General features: G+C 30.9%; 1 protein-coding gene across 2 annotated transcripts; it reads right to left on the bottom strand.

Moving 5' to 3' along the window:
• Window positions 1-8,346: 8,346 nt before the first annotated feature.
• On the bottom strand, window positions 8,347-15,365 carry LOC131622141 (amino acid transporter AVT1A-like). 2 transcript variants are annotated; one of them, XM_058893175.1, is made up of 13 exons: window positions 15,275-15,365; window positions 14,902-15,114; window positions 14,527-14,795; window positions 13,155-13,369; window positions 12,257-12,280; window positions 11,993-12,173; window positions 11,589-11,808; window positions 11,221-11,356; window positions 11,099-11,116; window positions 10,835-10,982; window positions 9,792-9,835; window positions 8,988-9,050; window positions 8,347-8,716 (listed from the first exon to the last, which is right to left on the bottom strand). In XM_058893175.1, the coding sequence occupies exons 2-13, from the start codon at window positions 15,084-15,086 to the stop codon at window positions 8,624-8,626; spliced, it is 1,596 nt and encodes a 531-aa protein (XP_058749158.1). In that variant the 5' UTR covers window positions 15,087-15,114; window positions 15,275-15,365; the 3' UTR covers window positions 8,347-8,623. The 2 variants fall into 2 exon arrangements, with proteins under 2 accessions (XP_058749158.1, XP_058749157.1); XM_058893174.1 differs by lacking the exon at window positions 15,275-15,365 and having other exon boundaries at window positions 14,902-15,247.
• Between the last annotated feature and the right edge of the window lie 8,779 nt (window positions 15,366-24,144).

Below are 24,144 nucleotides of genomic sequence, written 5' to 3'. Positions count from 1 at the left end.
TAACATTTTAATAACAACTATTCAAATTATTTTTTATTTAAAGTTTTATTAAAAATTCTTTAAATTCTTTTTAAATTTTATACACTGTAAATTTTTCAACACTGTAAATTCTTTAACACTGTAAATTTTATTTTAAAAAAAAAAAAACTAAAACAAACAAGTTCATAACAAAATTCAAATTTATTAATAATAATTAACATTTAATATTTATCATTTAAAAAGTTTATTTTAAATTTGTGGAACAATCAGAAGATGTATTGGAACTTTATGACCTATTTGGTTAAGATTTTTATTTTATTTTTTAAAAATCATTATTTAAATGTTTGTGTGCAAGTTTTGTTTTTAAATTAATCATTTTATTAAAGTAACTACTTTTATATGCATAGCTATTTTAATAAGAATAAAAAAAACTATTTTAATATGCATAACTATTTTAACTATTTTAATATGAATAACTATATTGAAAAAAACTTTTGGAAGAAACTTCTTTTTAATAGGAGTGAATGAGAAACATAATTTCTAATTTCTAATTTTTTAATATATTAGTAAAAAAAACTATTTTAATATGCATAACTTTTCAACAAGAATGTTTTTTAAACAATAGTTTATATTTTTTCTCAAAATTTTAAAAACTATTTATACCAGTATAATCTATAACAAACCACCTTTATTCTTTCTAGCAGAAGTTTCGAGCTAACCTTTTATCTCAAAGTGATCTTTGCTAATATCTTTTTGTTTAGGTGAATGTGAGGAGGTTTTTCTTGAATTTGGTAGAGGCATTTTCAGATTGTAAGATGGAGTCCTTACTCTTTAAGTATTTAGGGTTTTTGGTGGATGTGAACCCGAAGGAGGAAGGGACTTGAGACCCCTTTGTCAACCTTGTCAATAAGAGACTGGCTTTTTGTAGGAATAGATTTGTCTATTAGGTGGTAGGGTGGTTCTATTAAACTCGGTGTTGAACTTGATACCTATGTTTTTTCTGTCTTTTATAAAGATATCGGATTGTAGTAAGTTGGTTTGTTTGCACTTGCGTTTTCTTTTAGAGACTAAAGGAGGAGTTAAGGTCGTGTGGGTGAAGTGGAAGCAGGGATGGAGCTACACATGACCCAATTTGAGCCTATGCCCCCACTTAAAATTTCAAAGTTGGAGTATTACAGTATAGTGTATAAAATTAGCTAACCTTACATTACGAAAAATCTATTAAGTGTGTGTCATATTTCTCATGACAACAATATGTATTTTGTTTTCACTTCTAACAACTATCTTGTAAAATCTCAAGAAACTGATAGTGTTCTCCTTCAAGAATATGTAGGACTTCGTGGCCTCTATAAGTTTCCTCACATTTAAATTAACATTCCTAAATATACTAGCTCTAGTGTTAATTATGTCTCTTCCAGTAATACTTCATTTAGTATTACTGCCTATGTTAATACTATCTTATGGCCAATGTATTCGATGAAACTCAATACTTGTGGTATCTAAAGTTATAAACATCCTAACAACCATTTATTGAAACTTGTTTTGCAACAATCTAACATTCCATTGATAAATAAGAATGTCTATCAATTTTGTTCTGCCTATCGTATAGAAAAGTCTCACAAATTACACTCACCTATGTCACACACACATACCATCAAAATATTGTGATATAGGAAAAAAAACATAGACATCTTGTTGAATTATGGTTGGTTTTCCTCAATGAAACATAATTATCTCTCACCTGGATTATGCCTTATTAACTGTTATATATATTATTAATAGACTTCCAACAATTTATCTACAGTTCAAAATACCTTACACTAGGTTGTTCAATTAGAACCCAAACTAGAAATTTTTAAAAGTTTTTTGGGTGTGCTTATTTTCCACCCCTTAGACCTTACAATAGGCATAAGTTTGAATATAGATCTCATTAGTGATTCTTCTTGGAATACTTTATCTCACAATGATTACAAGTTCATATAATCTAATTGTATATTGTACATATCCAAAGATGTACTTTTTAATTAATTTAGGTTTCCTTTTCATGAGTTATTCAACAAGTTCAATCACCCATCATTGTCAACCACCTCTAGTGTCACTTTTTCAGTCCACCTTAAAATGATCATGAACCTATTACTTCCATTTCTCCTATGCATAACAATTCCACAACATCATTTGAACCTATGATAGTCAGTAATTATGATGCTTCTAGTCACCCTTATGCATCTACTTACACCTTTGATTCTGAATCAACTCAACTTGTGTCCAACACTTCATTATCTTCCACTATACAATTTTTTAATCGTGTTACTATTATTTCTCTCTGTTGGACTTAATTGCAGGCATCCCCTAGTCGCCTTAATTGCGGCTCTTTGCCTTGTCTTCATTGCAGTCCCTAACACCTTCATTGTGTTGGCTTTGAAGGGGGTGGATTTAGTCTCACGTTTCTTAGAGATATGGCATGTGTTGTGTTTATAAATGGGGGCAATCCTCATCCTACAAGTCGGTTTTGTAGGAATGAGTTTGGTCCAACCTAAATTATGAGATGATATCAGAGCCTATCCTAGATCCATTGTTGGGCTTTCCGCGTCATTCACGCTTCGGGCTCATTGAGGCCCAAGCATGAGGGGTGTGTTGGACTTTCCTCCTTAATTACGGTCTACCCCTAGTCGCCTTAATTGCGGCTGGTTTGCTAGCCTTCATTGCATCCCCTAACACCTTCATGGTGTTGGATTTGAAGGGGATGGATTTAGTTCCACCTTGCTCAGAGATATGGCATGTGTTGTATTTATAAGTGGGGATAATCCTCAGCCTACAAGTTGATTTTGTAGGGACGAGTTAGATTCAACCCAAATTCCAAGAATTCCAAATCCATCGATGTACCCATTAAACTATTTAATGCTCATCATTTACAAACTAGAGTCAAAGTAAACTTTATTCAATTTAGACTTGAACCTAGATTTCTCCTTGTTCGTATAGAACCAAAAAACTTTCAAACAAGCTCTCTAAGACTTTCATTGAAAGCAAGTTATGCAAATTGAGATTGATGCCTTACAACAAAATAGTATGTGAAAATTTATTACTCTCCCACTAAATAGGAAAGTCATTGGTTGTAAATGGGCTTTCAGAGTGAAAGAAAACTCATATGGTAGTGTTAACATGTTCAAAGTCGGGTTAGTGGCCAAGGGCTTTCAGTGCAAGGATTTGACTTTAATGAAACCTTATCTCATGTTGTTAAACCCGAAACCATAAGGTTAATATCACTCTTACTATTACATATAAAAGGAATATCTAACAACTGGATGTCAATAATGCCTTCTTAAATGGCACACTTGATTAAGAGATCTACATTGAACAACCACAAGGCTTAAAGGTTGGTGAATCTTCCCTAGTGTGCAAACCCAACAAAGTTCTTTATGGCCTCGAACAGGCCCCTAGACAATGGTTTGAGAGACTTTGTGATGCTTTAAGTCATCTAGGCTTTAAGGAAAACAAATGTGACCCTCCTTGTTCACTCTATCTCAAATTTATAAAGTGGCTTACCTAATTTTTTATGTGAACGGTATCATCATATGAAGCTTTGCATCTCTCATTAACCAACTAATGACTAAACCTAACAATGTTCTCTTTTGAACAGTTAGCTAATTTGGACTACTTCCTAGAAATTATAGCTCACAAGCAATCCAATAATACTCACATTCTCATTCAATCCAAATACATTAGAGACTTGCTCACAATAACTAACATACTAGAATGCAACACTATCGTCATTCCTATGTAGTCCGCTTATAGACTTAACAAGGTAGGATCCAACTCATTGTCTACCATATACATATCAATAGTTTGAGCCCTATAATATGTCACATTAATTAGACCAAAGTTCTCCTATGCAATTAAAAAGGTGTGTAAATCCATGTCTACTCCTACTGAATCACGGTATTGCAGCGAAAATGGTCCTTAGTTATCTCAATAGCATTATTGATCATGGCTTAATTGTTCATCCCATTTCTATTAATATACCCATACCTTTGAACATTGTTTTTTTAGGATGTTGATTGGGAAGTTGATCCTGGTGACGAAAGAAGCACATTAGGAGCTGCCATTTATTTTGGTCCTAACTTGATCTTGTAAAACCCTTCTAACTCACAAAGAATATTCGCAATATAATAGGAATTAAATCAAAACAAAACCACCAACAAGGGTGTCACATTGTTATAAAAATGTCACTAACAATAGTCCTGCTCTGTAACACGGGTTCTCAAAATTTATTTAAAACTATATCTCATTCATCATCATAAAGAAAAACATGTTATCTCGTAGCGGAATTCATCATTTAAAACATCTTTAGAATAATCTTCATAAAACCTCGATTAAATCTCATGATTCATGAGTTATAACTCAAACATCAAAATCCTTTGAAAGGTAACTCATCAAATTGTAATTCAAATTCAAATAGTCAAGTGAACATAATAGCTTTAAAACATAACGACCTCGTCCCCGATGTTACGTATCGGAGTAAGACTCCTTTCAATCTAAACAAATAGTGAAAGGACGCCATGAAGCTATCTTCTAACTTCAACTGACTACTCCTGATTACCTGTGCGTTACCCACGTGGAGGCAACATTCAAACAGAAAAGGTGAGTATTTCATAAATATTATATAAGACATAAGGAATATATATATATATATATATATATATATATATATATATAGTAGTGGTAAACAAATAACCAATCACACATATATCGATACGATATATTCATCATGTTTGCATACTTACCCACCCTGCACATCATCACCTATTCATAACATCATCTCATGATTCAATCACAATTATCACTTAAGTTATTCATATCACAAATAATCAAGCATCATCAATTCACAACATATCACAACAATGCAATGCAACAACAATAGACTCATGCATGTGGTACCAATTCATCACTGATGACTCGGTCATCGTTCTCCAAAGATCCCCACCATAGGATCGATTCCTGCTTGGAACCGGAGCACATCAACAAATTGCACTCAATCCGCACAATGGGATTAAGGGTCGTCACTGTATTAATGGTCCTACAACATCACTAGACTTATCATCCTACAAATATGCTATGAATACATGATGCTCAACTTCATAAAATCAACAACCACGGCTAGTCAAAATGGCATCATCATTTATGTATTCATCAAAGTGATGTCATCATTCAAACATACAACATCGCAAGCATCTTTGTCAACTCAACACACAATCATCAATTAATCATGTTATTAATCAACACAACAACATTCACCAAAATCAAGTGCTGAAGCACAATAATTCACAAAGCCAAGTTACATACCAAATACATTCTAAATCTACCCAAACGTGCACAATAAATTCCAAAAAATTCTCAGAAATTATCATAAAATATAAGTTACCATATTCTTAAATCGTTTTTCAAAAATATTAATTTTTTATTCAGGAAATCGCATTTAGCGCCACCTGTACCGCGCTAAGCGTGATACCTACTGACTTGAGCCTCATTTTATTTTTAAGAGCATGCTAAACGGGCCCTGCGATTCTGTAGAAAATACCTGCGTGATCTGCATCAAAGTCGTCTCAATCTGTTGTCCAAAAACATGTTTTAATCGATAATTTTATGCGATTTAAGGTGTATGATCCTAGTTCTAACATGTATTAATCATCTTAAATACCAATTTACAAGCATTCATCATACCTCCAATGATCTTCATCAAACCCTAAACCTTCAAATCCTCAACAATGATGGATTTAAATCTAAATCAGGTTATTAATCACCAATACAACAATCATCATCATACAACATGTTAACCATACAATTAAACAAACTATCATCATTGATCATCAATTTCATCAAGAACAACACAAAACCCCAACATACAATTATCAATCCCTTAAATCAAACATAATACTCCTGATAACCCCCTTACTTTAGATTATTAGCCGAATTGATTCTCTTTTTGAATTCCTACAGTTGATCTTCTCCTTCTCCTCTTCTTGCCCTAACTCTCTCTTCTTTCACGTTTTCTCCAAAATTCTACGTTGAATGAATAGTTCTCCTATTTCTCTTTTTACCTAGTTAGTCTTAGGACCCTTATTATGAATTTCCTCTTTTGCCCTTTCTAACTTATCTCACAATATATCTTACTTTATTTTAATTAAATAATAATAATGTCAGTTAGACTACTTTATATTATTATTTTTCTAACTAACACCTTACTTCAACTATCCTATACACATAACATAAACATCACACAGCACATAATATCATCGATAAATTACCGTGACTCATATAATCACATCAAATAATTAATTAAATAATTAATTAAATAATTAAGGCTTAAATAGTCTTTTGGTCCCTGTAAGTTAGCGTGTTTTTGATTTCCGTCCTGTTTCTTATTTTTCTTGGATAAAGTCCTTAAATATTGAATTTCTTTTGGATTTAGTCCATAAAACTAAAATCCGCAAAAAAATCTGCAGGTTTCCTGCGAAATTTCCTTCGTATTTCCTGCGGATTTTAACTTTAGGGACTAAAGCCAAAAAAGTTTAACATTGAGGGATCATGCCCAAGAAAAAAAAGATACATGGACGAAAAATAAAAAACACGCTAACTTACAGAGATCAAATGACTATTTAAACCGATAATTAAATCTAAATATCGAGGTGTTACAAATCTCGTATATAGAAAACAACATGTTGAAGAAAGATTCATTACTAAGGAAATATATAGGAGACTTGCACATGTTACATTCGATTTTATGTGGATTCAAACTCTCCTCCAAGATTTGTGTGTACCAATGCATAGAGGAATCTACATGCCACTCCTAAAATTAAACATGTCAGGATTCAAACTCTCCTCCAAGATTTGTGTGTACCAATGCATAAAGGAATCTACATGCCACCCTTAAAATTAAACATGTCACCCCTCCAATGCTATATTTTTACCATTATACTTTTGCCTAAAGTCACTAATTTTCAAAAAATATACGTTTCTACTGGAAATTTCTAAAAAATATCGGATTTTAAAAAATTTCTGTGAGTTTTTACCAGATATTTCAAAAAAATACCGGAAATTTTGAAAAAATTACAGAATTTTTCGTAATTTCTGGTAATTTTTGCAAAAATAAAAAATTCTGTGATATCATAAATTTGAAATTTCCAGTATACCAAAAATTGCAAATTAACTAAAATTTCTGGTATGATTTACCGGAAATTTTCTTATAACTGAAAGTTCCGTCATGTTTTACCGGAAATTTGACAGTGCATATTGAAAATTCTTTATATCTCGACATTTTTCAACAAGGGTAAAATTAGATTAAAAAAATATAAAGGGTGCTAAGTATAAAAAAGGAGGTGGCATGTATATTTATCTAATGCATACACCTCTAGTTTTTTTTTTTTTTTACAATCAATTAGTTGTTCTATTTGCTCACGACCCTATCTAACATGTCAAGACCAAGCATATGGAGATTGACATAATGTCTATGCTATATTATGTCCAAATTCTAAGCATAGATCAGTGGCCAGACTTGTTTACCAACACTCTTTCTCCCCCAAAATGTCTTCAGTTCAAGGACAAATTAAAAGTAATTCACAAACTCAATGTTACTAGCCATTCTTCACAGTCCAGTCCCCATTGAGATTGTGTCTAGAGTATAAGAGATATAAAGTAAAGTAGCAACTAGAGTATGTAGATATCTCATTGTAACACTGAATAACTAACTCACAGCAAGTTTGTTATTTAGTGGCTGACACTGTCAATAGTAAGCGGTTATGGTGGGTTCACCTTTCAAGCATTATAATCAATGAAAAACATAAAACAGAATTACAAATACATATACACTATCATTCTCTCTAATCTACACCACAGGATAAAAAAATTGGAAAGAACAAAAAAACGCAGCAAAGACAACAAATAGGGTTTACCGGAAGCAATGTTCTTAAAATCAGGAACTCGTGATATCATGTAGAAAAACATTTCTAATATATTTCAAAAGTTATAAAATAATACACGAACTAATTTGCATAAATATATTCTAAATGATTTTGATTAATGGGTCGAATACTGCTAATACAAAAAAAAAATACAATATGTATGTGTTTGAGTGAAAACTATAGTTGGTGGTGCTCAAAAATGTAGTTAATTGAGTTCAGTTGATAATCAATGAATGTGACACCTTGTTATATTCATTAACAATCTGTATAACATAATAAATCACATATTTAAATTATGTTATCATCTAAATTGTTGTTAAATTTTTATGTCAAATTTGTGTAAAAATAACACAACTCTATTCATATAATCTAACATGCTATAAAATATTCCTGCAACGTTAATCGACATTAGTTTAAAAAAATTAAGTTCATTATGAACTTTCACAAAGTAAGAAGAAAAATAGAAATTCTAATGAGATAGCTGCCATCCATGGTGTTAACTGCTTATCACAAAGAAAATGCTCAAAAACATTGCTTTCAAACAGCAATCTAACCGACTTTAGTTTAACTCCATTTTCAATGAGTGCAGTCAAAAGAAGACACCACATGAGTATAACTCAATGGGACATGAATATACCAATATGGCTACAAAGACAAGTAACTGTCCACTTGCTGAAATTAAAAAAGTGTCAGCGCTGCTGCAAAATCTTTAATAGAGATGAGTATGATCCAAAAGCAGCACAAACTACACCCCATGCAGTAATTATAATACTGAGAGCAACCTGCAGATGATGCCATGAAAATAAGTAAGGAGAGAGAACTTTCATAGACTCATAGCTGTGTTATGCCCAGCTAACATGAACAATTTATTCATAATTATGGTGTACTAACATGTATTCAACTGTTATTTTTGTGAGCCCTCTAAAGGACCCTCTTTTGAAGTTAATAATTGAAGCTGGTGAATAGAATTTACTACCCTAACAATTTTCATAAACAAGACCATTGCACTGGGAAAAACATAAAACTAACAAGGTCAGCAGAACTGATATATACCTGTGTATTTGTTGCCTTCTTCCCCACAATTTTTAGAAAACATAAAGCTGGCAATATCACTGCCTGAAAAATATAGCAATGCAACATTATGTAGCAGTTTTACATGAATTAAATGTTCAATATTAGCTGAAGCAAATGACCAATCTATGTGGACAATAAAGGTAGTTGTAAAGGTATATACGTCAAAAAAATCAAGAGCAAATCCTAGACTACAAATATGAATATTTCACTACCCAATATACTGTGATTTGCTAAATTTTGCTAAACATATTATTCGATTACTTATTATCAATGTTGGACTCATACAAAGGCTTCCATTTTAAATCCAGACCTAAAACTTAACATTCTATAACCATACATACCATGCCTATTTGCTAGTCAAGTTAGATTTTAGCATAAGATCGATGTGTGGCAGAGCATTCAGGAATCTTTAATACAACGCAAGAAACTTTACCCCAGATATGACAAGTAATGGATGCCTTTATACAATAATGCTAACAAGCAAAATGATAAATAAGAAAATACAGAACAACAGAAGGTAAATCGGTTAGTTTCTAAGGTAAATTTAGGGTGAGGGGATGACAAATCAGTTTTTTCCTAAAGAAAAGTTTAGAGTGAGGGGATGGCATTTCAGTCCAAAATAGCAAGGAAAAAAAATTAAGAGATAATTGTAGATGTTTAACGTTCATACATAAAAGTAGTATTTTCCCTTTAAATCCTATTCCTTTAAAAGAAAACAGTAAGTGCAATTTCTTACACATTCCAAGATATTGACTGCAACTAATATTTAACTTATATGCTTACCACAAGAACACTGAGGAGAGAACCAATTAAAGCCATCACTAGCCCTGAAATTATAATAAAAGATGTCATGAGTCATGACCATATTATCCATCTGACACATTATACCAGTATTGATTTTTTAATACAGATTTTATAATAAAATTGTTTTCATCTAAATATACACACATAGAATCACATTTCTTATGCAGATAAACAAATATATAATTAGTATTTAGCAATTAGCACTTCAAGATTTTTTAAGGACAATAAGAGCTGTAAGATGAAAAATTAATTCTAGGATTACTGTATTAGTGTAATTTAAAAATTCAATACCTATTTGATGAACTAATAGTCATCCCCACAATGAGAAAAAAAATTGAAATTAAAGAAAAAATTACTGTGTCATCAATGATCCAAGATAAGAACTGGTTCTTAAAGAGCAATGACAAAGCTTCACCAGCTTTTTTGACAGCGGCCAAAGAGTTGAGTAAAATGTATATCACTGGTTCTATATAAATTGTTTGATGATGCAATAGTTTGGTGCTCATATTTTGCAGGTAAACTGTTCGAATCCCAAGAGTTAGGGAAATGATTAACTAAGACTGAATATCTTGTCTAAATTATGTTAGGAGAATCTACATGTATAATTGGCATGAGCCTCCTAAACAATCCCAAGAGTCAGGGAGACTATTAACTAAGAAAAGAAAGTATAATCAAGACAAAATCATACAAAAATCCTAACAGACATTAATCATATTTGCAATATCTGAACATAACAATCGGTTGGTTCTTAATATTAAAATATAATTTCTATGACTTGAACTATATGAAGTTGTGGGAACCATTATAAATTCTTAAATAGTTTCATAGAAGGAATAGAAAGTTGGTATAGTAGTTGAACATGATGCGGCATGATTGATGCTCTAACCGAGTATTGGATATTTGTAGTATGGCCCTGCAAAGGGCCGACCATTTATAGCTATGGTGGTTATAATTTTCTTCAGTGTATGCTGAATGTGAAGACATAGAAATGTATTGTGTTAGAGACAGAGGTTAATACTTACCAAAAAATGGAATGATAAAAGCAGCACAAACAGTAGATACAACCAATGCTGTTCTTAGAAGAAGGAAACACCAATTGGTGTTTGAGATGCTAGCAGGCAACAATTCCTCTACACTTCTTGCCAGCGGGTTCATCATCAAAGCATATTTGTTGATAGTTAAGGGAAAAGGAAAAGAAAAAAAGAAAAAAAAGCAAATTGAAATTCTATAATGCCTTCATAATATGATCAAGCATAGTTCCACTTTAATGACAGAAAAGGATATTTAGTTAGCGGAATAACTGCCTGAAAGAGAAAACAAACAAAGTTAGAAACAATGCAAAAGTACCTTGAAAGAAAGAAAAAAAATTATACAAAAATAATGCAGAGCGGCCCCAAAAATTTCTTACTATAGTCCACAAAGCGACTTTGGAAGCAAGGGCATTTGGTGGTAGATTCAATGTTATCTGAGACAATGTCTTTTCACCAAACATGAGATATCCCGCGATTCCAACACCTCCATATAACAACATGGGCAAAATAAAACTGTACAAGAATAAAGTGTAGAGGTAAATGAAAACACATAAGAAAACATGTGTAGCTATCAAGATTTTAAATTGCAGTTGCGGTAACGGCTACATCTGGATCTTTGAATAGTAGTCACAGAGACACCAAAAAATTCGATGCCGCAACCCAGATTAGTCGCGGACCTTTTTTAAATAAAAATTAATAAAACCTTGGTTGCCACTTAAAAAGAAAGTTACTTAGCATAGCATACCATATGATTATTGCCTTTGTGAATTCTCTTTTGTTAGCCATAGACTGATATATATTGGGAAAAACTGAATGTCCAGCAAAGCAAAACCCATAGATACCAAAAGCAAATGGAACGCCACTCCACTTCACTAATGGAGCAGGCTGATGGAATCCAATATCATTTCTTGTCCCAACAACAACCACACAAATAGCGATCAAAGTTGAACCAATAACCCCTCCAGCTGCAGAACCATCAAAAGTTATCTCAGTAAATGCTTGCAAAAAAGAGGTTTAAAATAAGGATGGGTATTTGCAATAGACATTGAGAGATTCAAACTAGCTGCTCCTACATATACTATAAATTATATTATTATTATTATTATTGTCTCCACAACTTCATATTTTCGGATCGTCAAAACCATTAACCTGAGAGATAGGAAACTACTCGAAGATCCTTCAACCAAACAGTAGGGAGAATAACAAGTGCAGTCAAAATTCCAAATAAGTGCTTGGCATCCAAATCCAAACCTCCCCAATGCAAGGATGTTCCAGGAAAAAGACCAGTAAGGTTATCACCTTCCATGATGATATACTCCACACAATATGACTGCATTCATAAACAATTGATGTGTCATATAGATTGTGCAGAGTAATAAAGGCAAAAGGAAATGGATGCACTGCAGCACTTACATATAATTCGGTGTACAAAACGATCTGCAACAAGATAAAAATTGAAAATAAAATGTCAGTATACATATTATTTAAACAATCACGCTATGCAATAGAAAATTCATAGTATGTCACCATTCTTTAGCACTGGTCGAAAATAATGAAATAGAGAAATATCATATCATGGGGCCTAAAAAACAGAGGAAAGCAAAATGGCCAATTAAGTAACAAGAAATACAAAACAAATTTAAATTTAATTTAAAGAAACATGTGTTGGAGGTTCAAAGTGCACCAGGAGAAACAATAAGCTAATGACCAGGACCGCAGAGATATTAGGACGCTACTTCTTTGCTTAAAAACTTAAGATATTACGTATATGGATTGTCTCTTATATATTCTTTATTTAGCCATTCCTAGCAAACGTAAGACTAATATTTCACACTTGAATTCCAACAAAGAAACAAACTTAGAGTGTGTTTGTATAAGTATCCATGTATTCGATCCCAGATAGCGTCGTGTAGCACCGACTCCCTAAAATGCTATAGTAGTATAGTGATTAGCAGCATATCCGCTATTGCAAAGATAAAAAATAGTGTGAAGAGTAAATATAAATATAAATACAAAAAATTAAAGAGACCTTCATGCTTAATAATTCAAGAACCTAAAGTACAGAGCAAAATGACTGATATAATAGAACTGAACCAAAAGTAGGAAGAACAAAACAATTTCGTGAGCAAAAACATAACAGAAAGAAGAACATAACTTTACTCTTAAAAGGGTTCGAATCAGCATTTATACCCTTAAAAAAGACAAGGGTTTGAGAAAACAATTCTTTAAGGAATTTTATACTAAGAAAGATTATGCAAAAAAACAAGCAAGTTCTCTCCAAATATTAATCAAAAAGAAGAAACATTCTTACTGATATAATAACTCGGCCATATTTTCCAAATGCGGCTTCTCCTATATCTGGGTAGCTAAGGATGCCTTCTCTGCTTTGAAAGCAATGTTTCATTAGTTCTGCAGTATAACAGCACACAACTGCAAAAATAACCATCACCAACAAACTGGCCCACCCAGCTTGCTTCACAGTATCAGGTGTAGATAGGAGCCCAACTCCAGCCATCACATTAATCCCTAGCCAAGTACAACATTACCTCATAAAATGATCCCATACAAATATAAATAAAGGAAGCACATTTTATAGTAATTTGTATGCCAAATAACAAAATACTTTTTTTTTGTCCGTAGCTCCAGCAATTATAATCGCGATATAACGTTTACATGTTGTTTTAGGCCAGTCGCCTAGGCCCAGTAGGGCACAAGGCCCCAACATCAAGGGAGGCAGGGCATGGAAAAGACACTAAAGAAAATCCAAATCACTACTCGTGACTTCCTTTGAGATAAACAATAAAGGTCATCAGATTTATCATACGGTCGTCCGCATCTCACACTCTGAGATCCAAATCACTACTCGTGATTTAGCACACCATTTTCAAGCATTTGGACTTCCATTTGAAATTTCAATGTTCAGTTCCTGCACTAATTTGGGCGTTGGAGTGCTAACCTTGCAGGTCAGTTCCGTCTACCACATCGGAGTCAAAGAACAACCGCAATGCAGCAATCAATCCAGTGTATCCGATCATCATTTCGTTCTCATGCAAAACACATGTCTTTGCAACAACGTCACAGTTACAATTGCAGCCACATAAGCCGCATTTTCCGGCAATTTTTTTGCAATATCAAGGTTTATGGCATAGGCGCAGCTGTATTTTAGATTAAATAATATTGAAATCATAGTTCAAAACAACAGTCAACAGCTGCACCGACACTTACAATTACTTTTAATTTATTAATTTTTTCAAATTATTAGTGTTGTTGTGTTGGTGCTTTATAGTTTACAAATTAGCTGCAGCTGTATTTTAGATTAAACGGCTATTCAGCACAAGTACATAACATTGAAACTATAATTCAAAACAGCAGTCAGCAAGCAGCTACAATTGCAGTTGTGATATAATGTTTTTAGAGGTCTCTCCAACAACATCACAATAGCAATCACGGCCACCTGCCCTGACACTGACACAGCAACACCGATAATAATTTAAAAAAATAAATAAATTAAACATAATCACAAATGTCGGTGCAGGTGTCCGTAAGACACAAACACATTTTTTCAGAGGTGTCAGTGCTACATAGTCGGACGCTGTATCGTGCTGCGATATCAAGGTTAGCAGAACTACAATTTACATCAAAATATTATAGATGAATTACTAAAATGAAATGAAGTAAGTTACCATTAAATATAGTCTGAGTGAAGGTACATCCATAACCAGGAGGCAATTCCTCAGGAACGTGCATTTGAATTGAAGCTTTTTCCCACCATGTCGACTGTCTAGGAACCCCTTCCTGAATTTGACTCCCAGACAGAAAAGAAGCCTTTCCATCTTGTAACTCTAAATAACTCCTCGACGAACGACTCACAAAGCTCGAGTATAGCACACTCGGAGCTCTCAGAATTGATCCAAGATTCGGAGCATTGATCGTCAAAGGATCAATAGCCTCACTATCATGATCATATAACAAAAATCATAAACATTATAACAAAATCAAATCAAATAATCAAAAAAATAAAAAAACCTAAACAAATTTGACATGAAGAAGAAGAATACTTGAAAGTTTGAGGCCATTGTTGAGAAGAGAAAGACTCAGGCTGTCCGTCATTGCGATCGAGTTCATCGTAACTGCCACCATCATTTTCATGACTACTTTCGCTATCGTAATTCACAGCTTCGATATCGGTTTCTTCTTCGTTAGCGTCCACAAAAAACTCGTTCTCTTTCTTATCGCTCGACATGATTGATTATCGTTACAATTCAATGATACTGCAACAAAGTAGTAATAAAATAATAGTGAGGTGCAACGTGAAAAAGAGAGGTGCGAAAAGTGGAATTAGTGTGATGAGAGTGAAGGTACAGAAAGGTGGTGAGATGCGGAACAGTTGCATTTTGAAGCGGGCTGTTGTGGTAAGGAAGAAGCTCTTACCTTCCCAAAACTTGACAGCTGTGACTCTGTGATGATGGTTTCTGTTCTGATTCTCAATTTAAACAAGAATTCAAATGTATTTACTTTGAATTTTAAACTACGTACATTTTTGTTAAAAAGTATAATATTAATAGTCAGCTATAAATTCATACACTCATCTGTTCTAGAATATTCATGTTTATCAATTTGGGTTAACTCAGACTTTACAGAATATATTTAATTTTCTTTAATAATATTTAACATTCTTTGTATTAAATATTGAAAAGTGTCATTAAATAATACTATTATATGAGTTTACAAAAAAGAGTAGTGCTATTTAACATTCTTTAATAAGCATTTTTCTTTAAAAAAATAATGTTGTTATAGAGTCATAAGTTAAAAATTAATTGAAGAAATTGATTAATAAAATATAAAATTAATTTTTTATTTTATAATATAAAATTTTTATAAATGAGTTTTTTAACTTGTGTCTTTACAACAATTTGTATACTTGAACGGAATACATTGCATCATAAAAAATATGGTTAACGCTTAATAAAATTATATATTTAATTAGAATGCATTGCATCATAAAAAAATTAAACCATTTAAATGATTAATAAACTAAATTATTTAATTTAAAACAAATTCAGAATCAGTTTCTTTTTAAAAATTAGTTTAATTATATAAATTAGGTTTTCATAAAAAATCAATTGAGACTAAAAAATTCTGAAAAAGGAAACATAATAGTTTTTTTCAAAAATTATACGAAAATAAATTGGAAATAAAAAATGCAAAAAAAAAAAAATCTCAAAAAAAAAATTTCCCTACAAAATTAAAAAATTTTCCAAAAACAAAAATATTTTTTTTAGAAAATAAATATTCTTTAATTATTGTTTTTTAATATAAATTTTTTTATGAAATTAAAATATTAGTTTTAAATTATAAACATAAAATAGTTTAAATTAAATTAAATTGAAACAGTTATTCACAATTTATGAATATGAATACACCTAGATATAAGTTAGCATTATCCTTTAAAAAATAGAATTTGAAGAAAAAGAAAACAAATTATCTAGGATCAACTAACTGGATCAACTAACTTTTTGTTTTATGAAGGAGTTTGAATTATATTCAATGGTAAGATTTTGTTATTACCATTTTTTTATTTGGTAATAACTATTTGTTTGAATTACTATTTTATAAATATAGAAAAGTTAATGCTATTTATTGATTATTTATCTCAGTCAAGGATTTCATTAGAGAGCGTATATATTAAAAAAATTAAAAATACATGGTCTCATGAATTTTGTGTAACCAAAGATATTTATTTTTCAAAATATAGATGAAAAGTGACTGTTACTATTTGAAAAGACATTTAAAAATATAGAAATTTTATTTAAGTATTTTTATTTTATTTTAAAAATTATAGAAAAATTTAGGCTCTGTTTAGTAAAACTAGCTGTAGCTGATGATTTGTAGCTGGTAGCTGATAAGTTAATTTGAGTATTTAATAAATTAACTGTTATACTAGCTGATAAATACAAAATGACATAAGACGACATTCTTAATTAAAAAATTGATAGTCTCATTATATTATTATATTAGGGTTAAATATGTTTTTTGTCCCTATAAATATCTGAATTTGGATTTTTAGTCTCTGTAAAAAGAATATCAACTTTTAGTCCCTATAAAATTACTTTTGCACGCAGTTTTAGTCTCTCTACAGAGCCTAGGTACCGTTTGGCCTGGCTTTTTGTTGACTTATCTTCTACTTTAAATGAGAAGGAGAGCCAAACATAATTTAAAAAAGTTCCTTATAAAAAAAATAATTTTTATTTTAAGAATAAAAATATAATTTAAGGAGTTTTTATTAAAGTTGTTGAAAGTTACTTTATAATAACTTTTCAAATTTTCATAACTATATATCTTCGAATACCGATAAATACAATTTATACTATCACATTATTATAAATAATTTTTTAATTCTTCACTCCGACATACATTTTTATAATTCTTCTCATATTAATTTATTTTTTATTTAATTCAAAAAAAATTATTCATTCATGTGTAAACATTATCTTCACATATTTTCAAATATTTATTAAAAAAAATATTCAATTAATTTTCTTAACATATTTTATATCTTTTAGTAATATAGTAGTATTTTATTTTAATTTGTACTCATTTTTGTGTAAAATACACACACATATATATAATATTTTTTAATTTTTAAAAGTATGAATAAAAATCAGTACTTTCACTGCAAAAATTATATTAAAATTAGACGAAAAATAATATTTTATTATTTTAAAACTTTTTATATTATTTCATCTATATATTGAATAAAATATTTTCATATATATATATATATATATATATATATATATATATCAAACAATTTAGTTTAAAAGTATTTTTAAAATTGAAAAATTATAAATATTACCAAACAACTTTAACCTTATTTTAAACTTTAGCTTAAACGTAACTTTTACAACCGAAAAAAGCTCGGCCAAACGATACCTAAAAATGCGCCTAAAAGTAATTTTATAGGGACTAAAAGTCATTTTTAGTAATTTTATAGGGACTACAAATATTTTTTTATAGACGACAATTTTTCAATTTTTCCTACTATTAATAACATCTAAAGTTATGTTTTATTTATTGTTTTTTTTTCTTCTGTTTACATCATCATTTTTGTAGATAATAATATTGTCCAACTTTTTATTTGTTTTGTATATTATATCCTGTTTTATTATATAATGATTTTTAATAATAATATTTTAATTTCTTATACTATATATATATATATATATTAAATTATAGGTGTTAATACTACAATTAATCATTACGCATTATTTATATATATATATATATATATATATATATATATATATATATATATATATATATATATATATATATATATATATAACTTTTACGATAAAATTTTTAAAATAAAAATAACATTAAAGTTTAAAAAGTAATCATAACCAAACAACTTTAACTTTATTTTAAAAAAAAATTATTTTTAACTTTAACTTTAAAGTACTTTTTAAGACTTAAAAAAGTTGGGTCAAATAAACTCAAAAGGTGCTCTTGTTAAATCAGATGAATTCAAACTAAAAAATAATAGTAAATCCCAATTAGTAAAACTATTCTAAAAATGGATTCAAGTCAAAATTTAATTGAAAATATTTTAATTATTAAAAATTAAAGATGAACACACTGGACTGTTTCATATTATTTTTTAAGATAATTTATAAGATGTATTCACAAATAAGTGTGGTGTAATAATAAAAATTATGTTGGATTCTAAAGTCTCAATTATATCACGAGCATTTAGTTTTTATAATATACTACTTTTTCGTTTTTGTTTTTACAATATATAATATATATAATAACAGAAATAGTAGCCACATTTGTATAAATAAAATTAATTTTGGACAACTTTTTAGTGACACTAAATAAAATCGAATTTGACAAATTAATATATTATAGAAATTGGAATTTACGAAGAATTCAAATATGCAATTAGCTTTTCAAAACAAGCATTGAAAAAAAAAACAAAAGAGCGCTGAAAAGTAGCGCTAACTCGTGCAAACAAATGATCGGATTGGAAAAAATACACACTCAAACACAAAACTAATTACATAGTCATAAACAGCGTAAAAAATTGTTTCAAATGGTATATGAGCTCTTGCAAAACGGTTAAGGTATAATTTTGTCATTTTTCGATTTCGACATAATTACGGGTTTGAATTACATACGATTTTGGATGTTTTTTATGGAAATCTTTATTCGAACACAATAATTAGCAAGCACACATCACGTATGAAGATGAAATCGAAGAGAAATTACCAATGGAATTGAAGAAAAGTAGATTTCGATATCGCACGTGAGGTGCTCGATCTAATGTTTTGGTTGATTTTCTAGTTACTTGAATTGTGATTTTTGGCGTTAAATTAAGTGCTTTACCACATGCAATCAACAAATCTATTCATATAAGAAAATTCATGAATATGGCATGACAAAAGGTGAAGGTCCAAGGCTTACCAACGGAGCGGAGATTTACTCCGATTGTTGTTGAGTTTTACCGTCAAAATTAAGCAAAAAGAAACTCAAAAAACTTTAAGAGGTAATCCTTTAAGCTTCCAAATAATTCTTGCTTGGTGATAAGATGAATATAGATTGATGATGATAGAAAATCGATAAAATTCAAATTTTGAATTGATGAATGTGATGATTCTTGAATTGTTGAAATAGATGGAAATTGAATAGAACTTGTTGTATTCTCGATGTTGAATCTTAATGTAAATTATAGATGAATTGTTGAATGTTTGGGGCTAAGCTCCCCCAAGATTAGGATTTCAATGTGAAATCTTAAAGGGTAATGAAAAGTGAGCTTTGGTGAAGGCGATGACATGGTGGAAAAGTGTTGAAGATTAGAAACTAGAGAAAGATTGTGAATTGTTGAAGAATGGTTGAGAAATGAAAATTGGTTAAATTGGTGAGAATGGTAGAAATGGTTAAGCCCCCCAAAATTGGAAAAATTGATAGTTTACATAGTTTTTTTAGATGATTATGGATCATTGGATTATGATCCAAGTAAGCACTTTATTAATAGTTAGAAATTAATTTGGGGATTAGTTGCGGATCACCATTTTAGACCTTTGGATCAAGTGTTATCAATGGTGGAGGTTTCATGAGAATTTGGTAGAAAATTTGTTTGATTTTGTGTTATTTTGGAATTTTTAAGGAAGTTGAAGTTAGTTAGGGAGGTTAAAGGTTAATGCTTAAATGTATGAGTTTGGGAATAAATAGGTAGTTGGAGGAAGTTAGAGGCAAGACGTGTTGGGGTTTAGCATAAATATCAAGTCTCAATGTAAGAGTAATGGTCACATATCACTTGAAAATGCTTGATTTTGTATTGAATTTGCATTTGAATTCCACAATTTTTTGCTTTGAATTTTTGTGAATTAAGCCATGCCTATGAATTCTTTGTTTGAGAAGTGGTTTTATTGGGGATAAACACTTTTGGTTGATATTTGAACTCTAATTTTATGCTTGAGCAAAAATTGGAGAATGTTGCAAAAACAAACCTTACCATGCCAAATTTTTTAAAGTGTAAAATGCAAAATTTTTCCTTGACTTTCGAGCAACTTTTGAATGACTTTAATTCATGATACTTGCTGAATATTTGATATGTCTTCTTATTTGTAGCAAGATGAATATCATGGCGGAAGAATGAACTCGAACGGGTGTCGGAGAGTGGAGATAGAGGCATGGGAAGAAGGCTTGATGGAAGTTGGTTTTTGTTGGAAATTTTCATGTAACATAATCATGACATGAGTCAATTTCTCATGAATGATGGTGAATGCTTGATTGAATCATTGTGGGATATGTCTATAAAAATTAGGGATAAAAAATCGAGTCGGTGGTGGAGATTTGACCGAAAATCAACAGTTGATCGAAAAGTCAATTGTTTGACCAAAAGTCAAACGTGCCAAAAATGTAATTTTGTTAATCCTTTTTCCTTGTAGTCCCCTATTATGACTTGTATCCCAAGAGATTCATAATGTATCTTGAATTTCCAACGAATGAAATATTTCCTTTTATTCCAATTTTGCCATTTTCTTCAAATTCAAGCGATTCCCGAATTAAGTGATGATTCTGACAACCATGAATCTCAAATAAAGAGATGATACACACTATGAGTAAGTATGAGAAATAAACCCGAATAATTATTGGATAGCGTCCGCCTTAAAAACTCACTTTGGACCGATTAAAACCAAAATCATTGAACTTTGACCTAATGATTGTGCCATGCAAAATGTGATTACTGGTATGTTAAATGCATGATCTGAATGAATTATGAAAATGATTTTAACAAAATCCATATGGATTGAGAAGGGGTAGGACAAATTTGGGGTATAACATTATCATTCTAAATATTATTGTTGATCACTAAGGTTAGTGATTGAGAGAAAGTGAGAGAGGTCTCATATTTAGGGGGAGTCCTAAATAGTAATACACGGGGTAAAATTAAGAAGAGGGGAATTGAACACGGGGCTTGTTCATCTAAGAAACTTTATACTAATTCTATTGATAATAAATTTCCTTTCTTGGGTTGGAAGCCCCCAGACATAGGTGAGGTTGCACCAAACTAGGTTACCAATTCTCTTTTGTTCTTTATTATTTTTACTTTGAATCATTGTTATTGTCATATTCTGTTAAAACTTGTTTATCAAGTAGGACAAGTTGTACCAAACATCTCATTCAACATTTGTCCCTAGAGGAACGAAATTTTAGAAACTAAAAAGTCATCTTATGACTTGAAGGAGAGAAACATACTCATTTATGTATTAAGCACAAAAGTGTATTATTCAATTTCACATCATAAGACTACATAGTCGGTGTGGAATTATCTTCAAGTGCTCTTTAAGGGTATTGAAGATTTAAATAAATATAAAATTAACATGTTGACTGGGGAGTAGGAACTATTCAGTATGGAACCTGGTGAACTCGTGGAATCCATGCATATGAGTTTTCTTCATTTAATCAACAAGCTAGGAAATTTGGGTAAATCTCTATCTAACTAGGATTGTGCTAACAAAATTTTTAAATCTATATACATGGAATGACAACCTAAGATAACCTCTAATAAGGAATCACACGATCTCAAAAATTTAGATGTTTCAACCTTGTTTGGAAAAATTAGTGAGCATGGAAATGAATTGAAAAGACTTGTTAGAAGTGAAGTCAATTTTAAAAAGAAAGAGAAAGAAAAAGAAGATAAGTGGGACATCTCCTTGAAAGCTTTTTCTTCCAAGGCAAGAAAAGTAGAGGAAGATGGTGAAAGTTCTTACTTAGACTCTTCAAAAGAGAAACAAATAGGTTTATTTTTCAAGCGCCACAATGGATATATAAAGAAACACTGGCTTAAGAATTCTGAAAATAATATGATTAACTTTACGAAATCTCATCCACATAAGAAAGAAGAAAATAAAAGGAAGAAAATAACTTAGAATCCTTAAAGGAAACACATGCATCTCTTGTATGCAAGTATCTATGTGTTTCACTTTCAGATACTTTAAAAGAAAGGGTAGCTAAAATGGAATGTGACATTTTTCTAACTTTGAAAATTGAAAATGAAAACCTAAAAGGACAAATGGCACGTGTCATTTCACTATCTAATGATGTTTCTACATTTTCAAGTGATAAAGGGCATAATTTTAAGAAAAACACTCACTACACTAAGAAAGATAGAAGGAACGTTTAATCTAAAGCTACTTGTAATTATTATGGTGATAAAGGTCAAATTAGGTATCTTTTCCATGTTAGGAATATCAAAAATCATAATGGTATTATGGCATGGATACATAAGTGTCATCTTACTAACCCTCCAGGACCCACTAGCTGGGTACCTAGATTACACGTTTGACTTCTTATAGGATGGTCTTGCCTCCGAAAAAAGGATGTGGTTCCTATATAGCGGATGTTCCAGACATATGACGGGGAACACTTTGATGTTCATCAAGTTTGATCACAATGTACACGATCACGTCATGTATGGAGACAACAATAAAGGTAAAATTCTAGGAGAATATGCTTTGGAAAATCTCTCCACAATCGTCATAGATGGTGTTTTATTAGTTAAAGGGCTTAAACATAAAGCGTTAGTCAATTATTTGGAAAGGGGTATTCAATTGACTTTGAAACCTTGAGTTTCCTAATTAAACACAAGTGTAGTAAGAGTCTTGTGTTTAAGGATTCAAGGGTTAATAATATTTATTTACTAGACCTAGATGATGTGTCAAGGTATGGTACTAAATGTTTGATACCTAAGAATGACGATTCATGGTTATGGCACCAACGTTTAGGACACATACACTTTGACTTGATAAACACGATAGTTTCCAAAAACCTAGTAGTTGGTCCACCTAACATAAAATTTTCTAAAGATAAGTTTCGTTATGCTTTCCAAATGGGAAAATAAATGTGATTTTCTTTTAAACCTAAAAATGTTGTTTACACACTCCACAACATAATGGTGTTGTTGAGCGCAAGAACTCCGTTTTAGAAGAATTGACCCAGACAATGATAAGTGAAATGATCTTACCCAAGTATTTTTGGGCGGATGTAATTAATATCGTGTGCCATGTCTTCAACAGGGTAGTCATTGACCTATCCTAAAGAAGACACACTATGAGCGAGTTAAAGGTAGAAAATCTAGTATTTCCTATTTTTATGTTTTCAGCTCCAAATGCTTTATTTTAAATAATGGTAAAGAAATACTTGGTAAATTTGATGCAAAGTCTAATGAAGGAATTTTTCTAGGGTACTCATCATTGAGTAAGCCGTATAAATTTTTAAACAATAGAAAATCCTTTTTTGAAGGGTCAATTCATGTGGATTTTAATCAACTACCGGGATCCCAAAAATATTTTTTTTGTGATTTTAATTCAAAAATGATAGGCTTCTCAAGGTTTTAAGTGTGTGTGTGTGTATGTGTCTGTGTGTGTGTGTGTGTGTGTGTGTGTGTGTGTGTGTGATTTAGCAGTAATTTTTCCAAACATTCCCTTGTGTCTTTACAATATACTGATCACACAGACAGACATGATTAATTGAGCTTTCACACTTTCTCTCTTTCACACTCTGAAGCTTTAAGTCTTGACATCATTATATTTTATTTTTTTCATCACACAAAAACCTTAAATCTTCTTGATGAGGTTTCTGATATCTTCATTTTGATTACCATCATCTGAGAGTTGAGAGGTAAAGTTGTCGATAATCCTTAAAACTCGAGTCTTCACTTGAAAATCGTTGGACTATAATGTTGACCTTAAGCAAATTTTTATCTTGATTAAGGAGGATATCTTAATCAACTT

The sequence above is a fragment of the Vicia villosa genome, unplaced genomic scaffold, assembly GCF_029867415.1.
Source record: "Vicia villosa cultivar HV-30 ecotype Madison, WI unplaced genomic scaffold, Vvil1.0 ctg.000025F_1_1, whole genome shotgun sequence".
Taxonomy (NCBI): Eukaryota; Viridiplantae; Streptophyta; class Magnoliopsida; order Fabales; family Fabaceae; genus Vicia; species Vicia villosa.
Note: the sequence above shows the minus strand (reverse complement) of the source record. Positions and strands in the feature narration are given on the sequence as shown.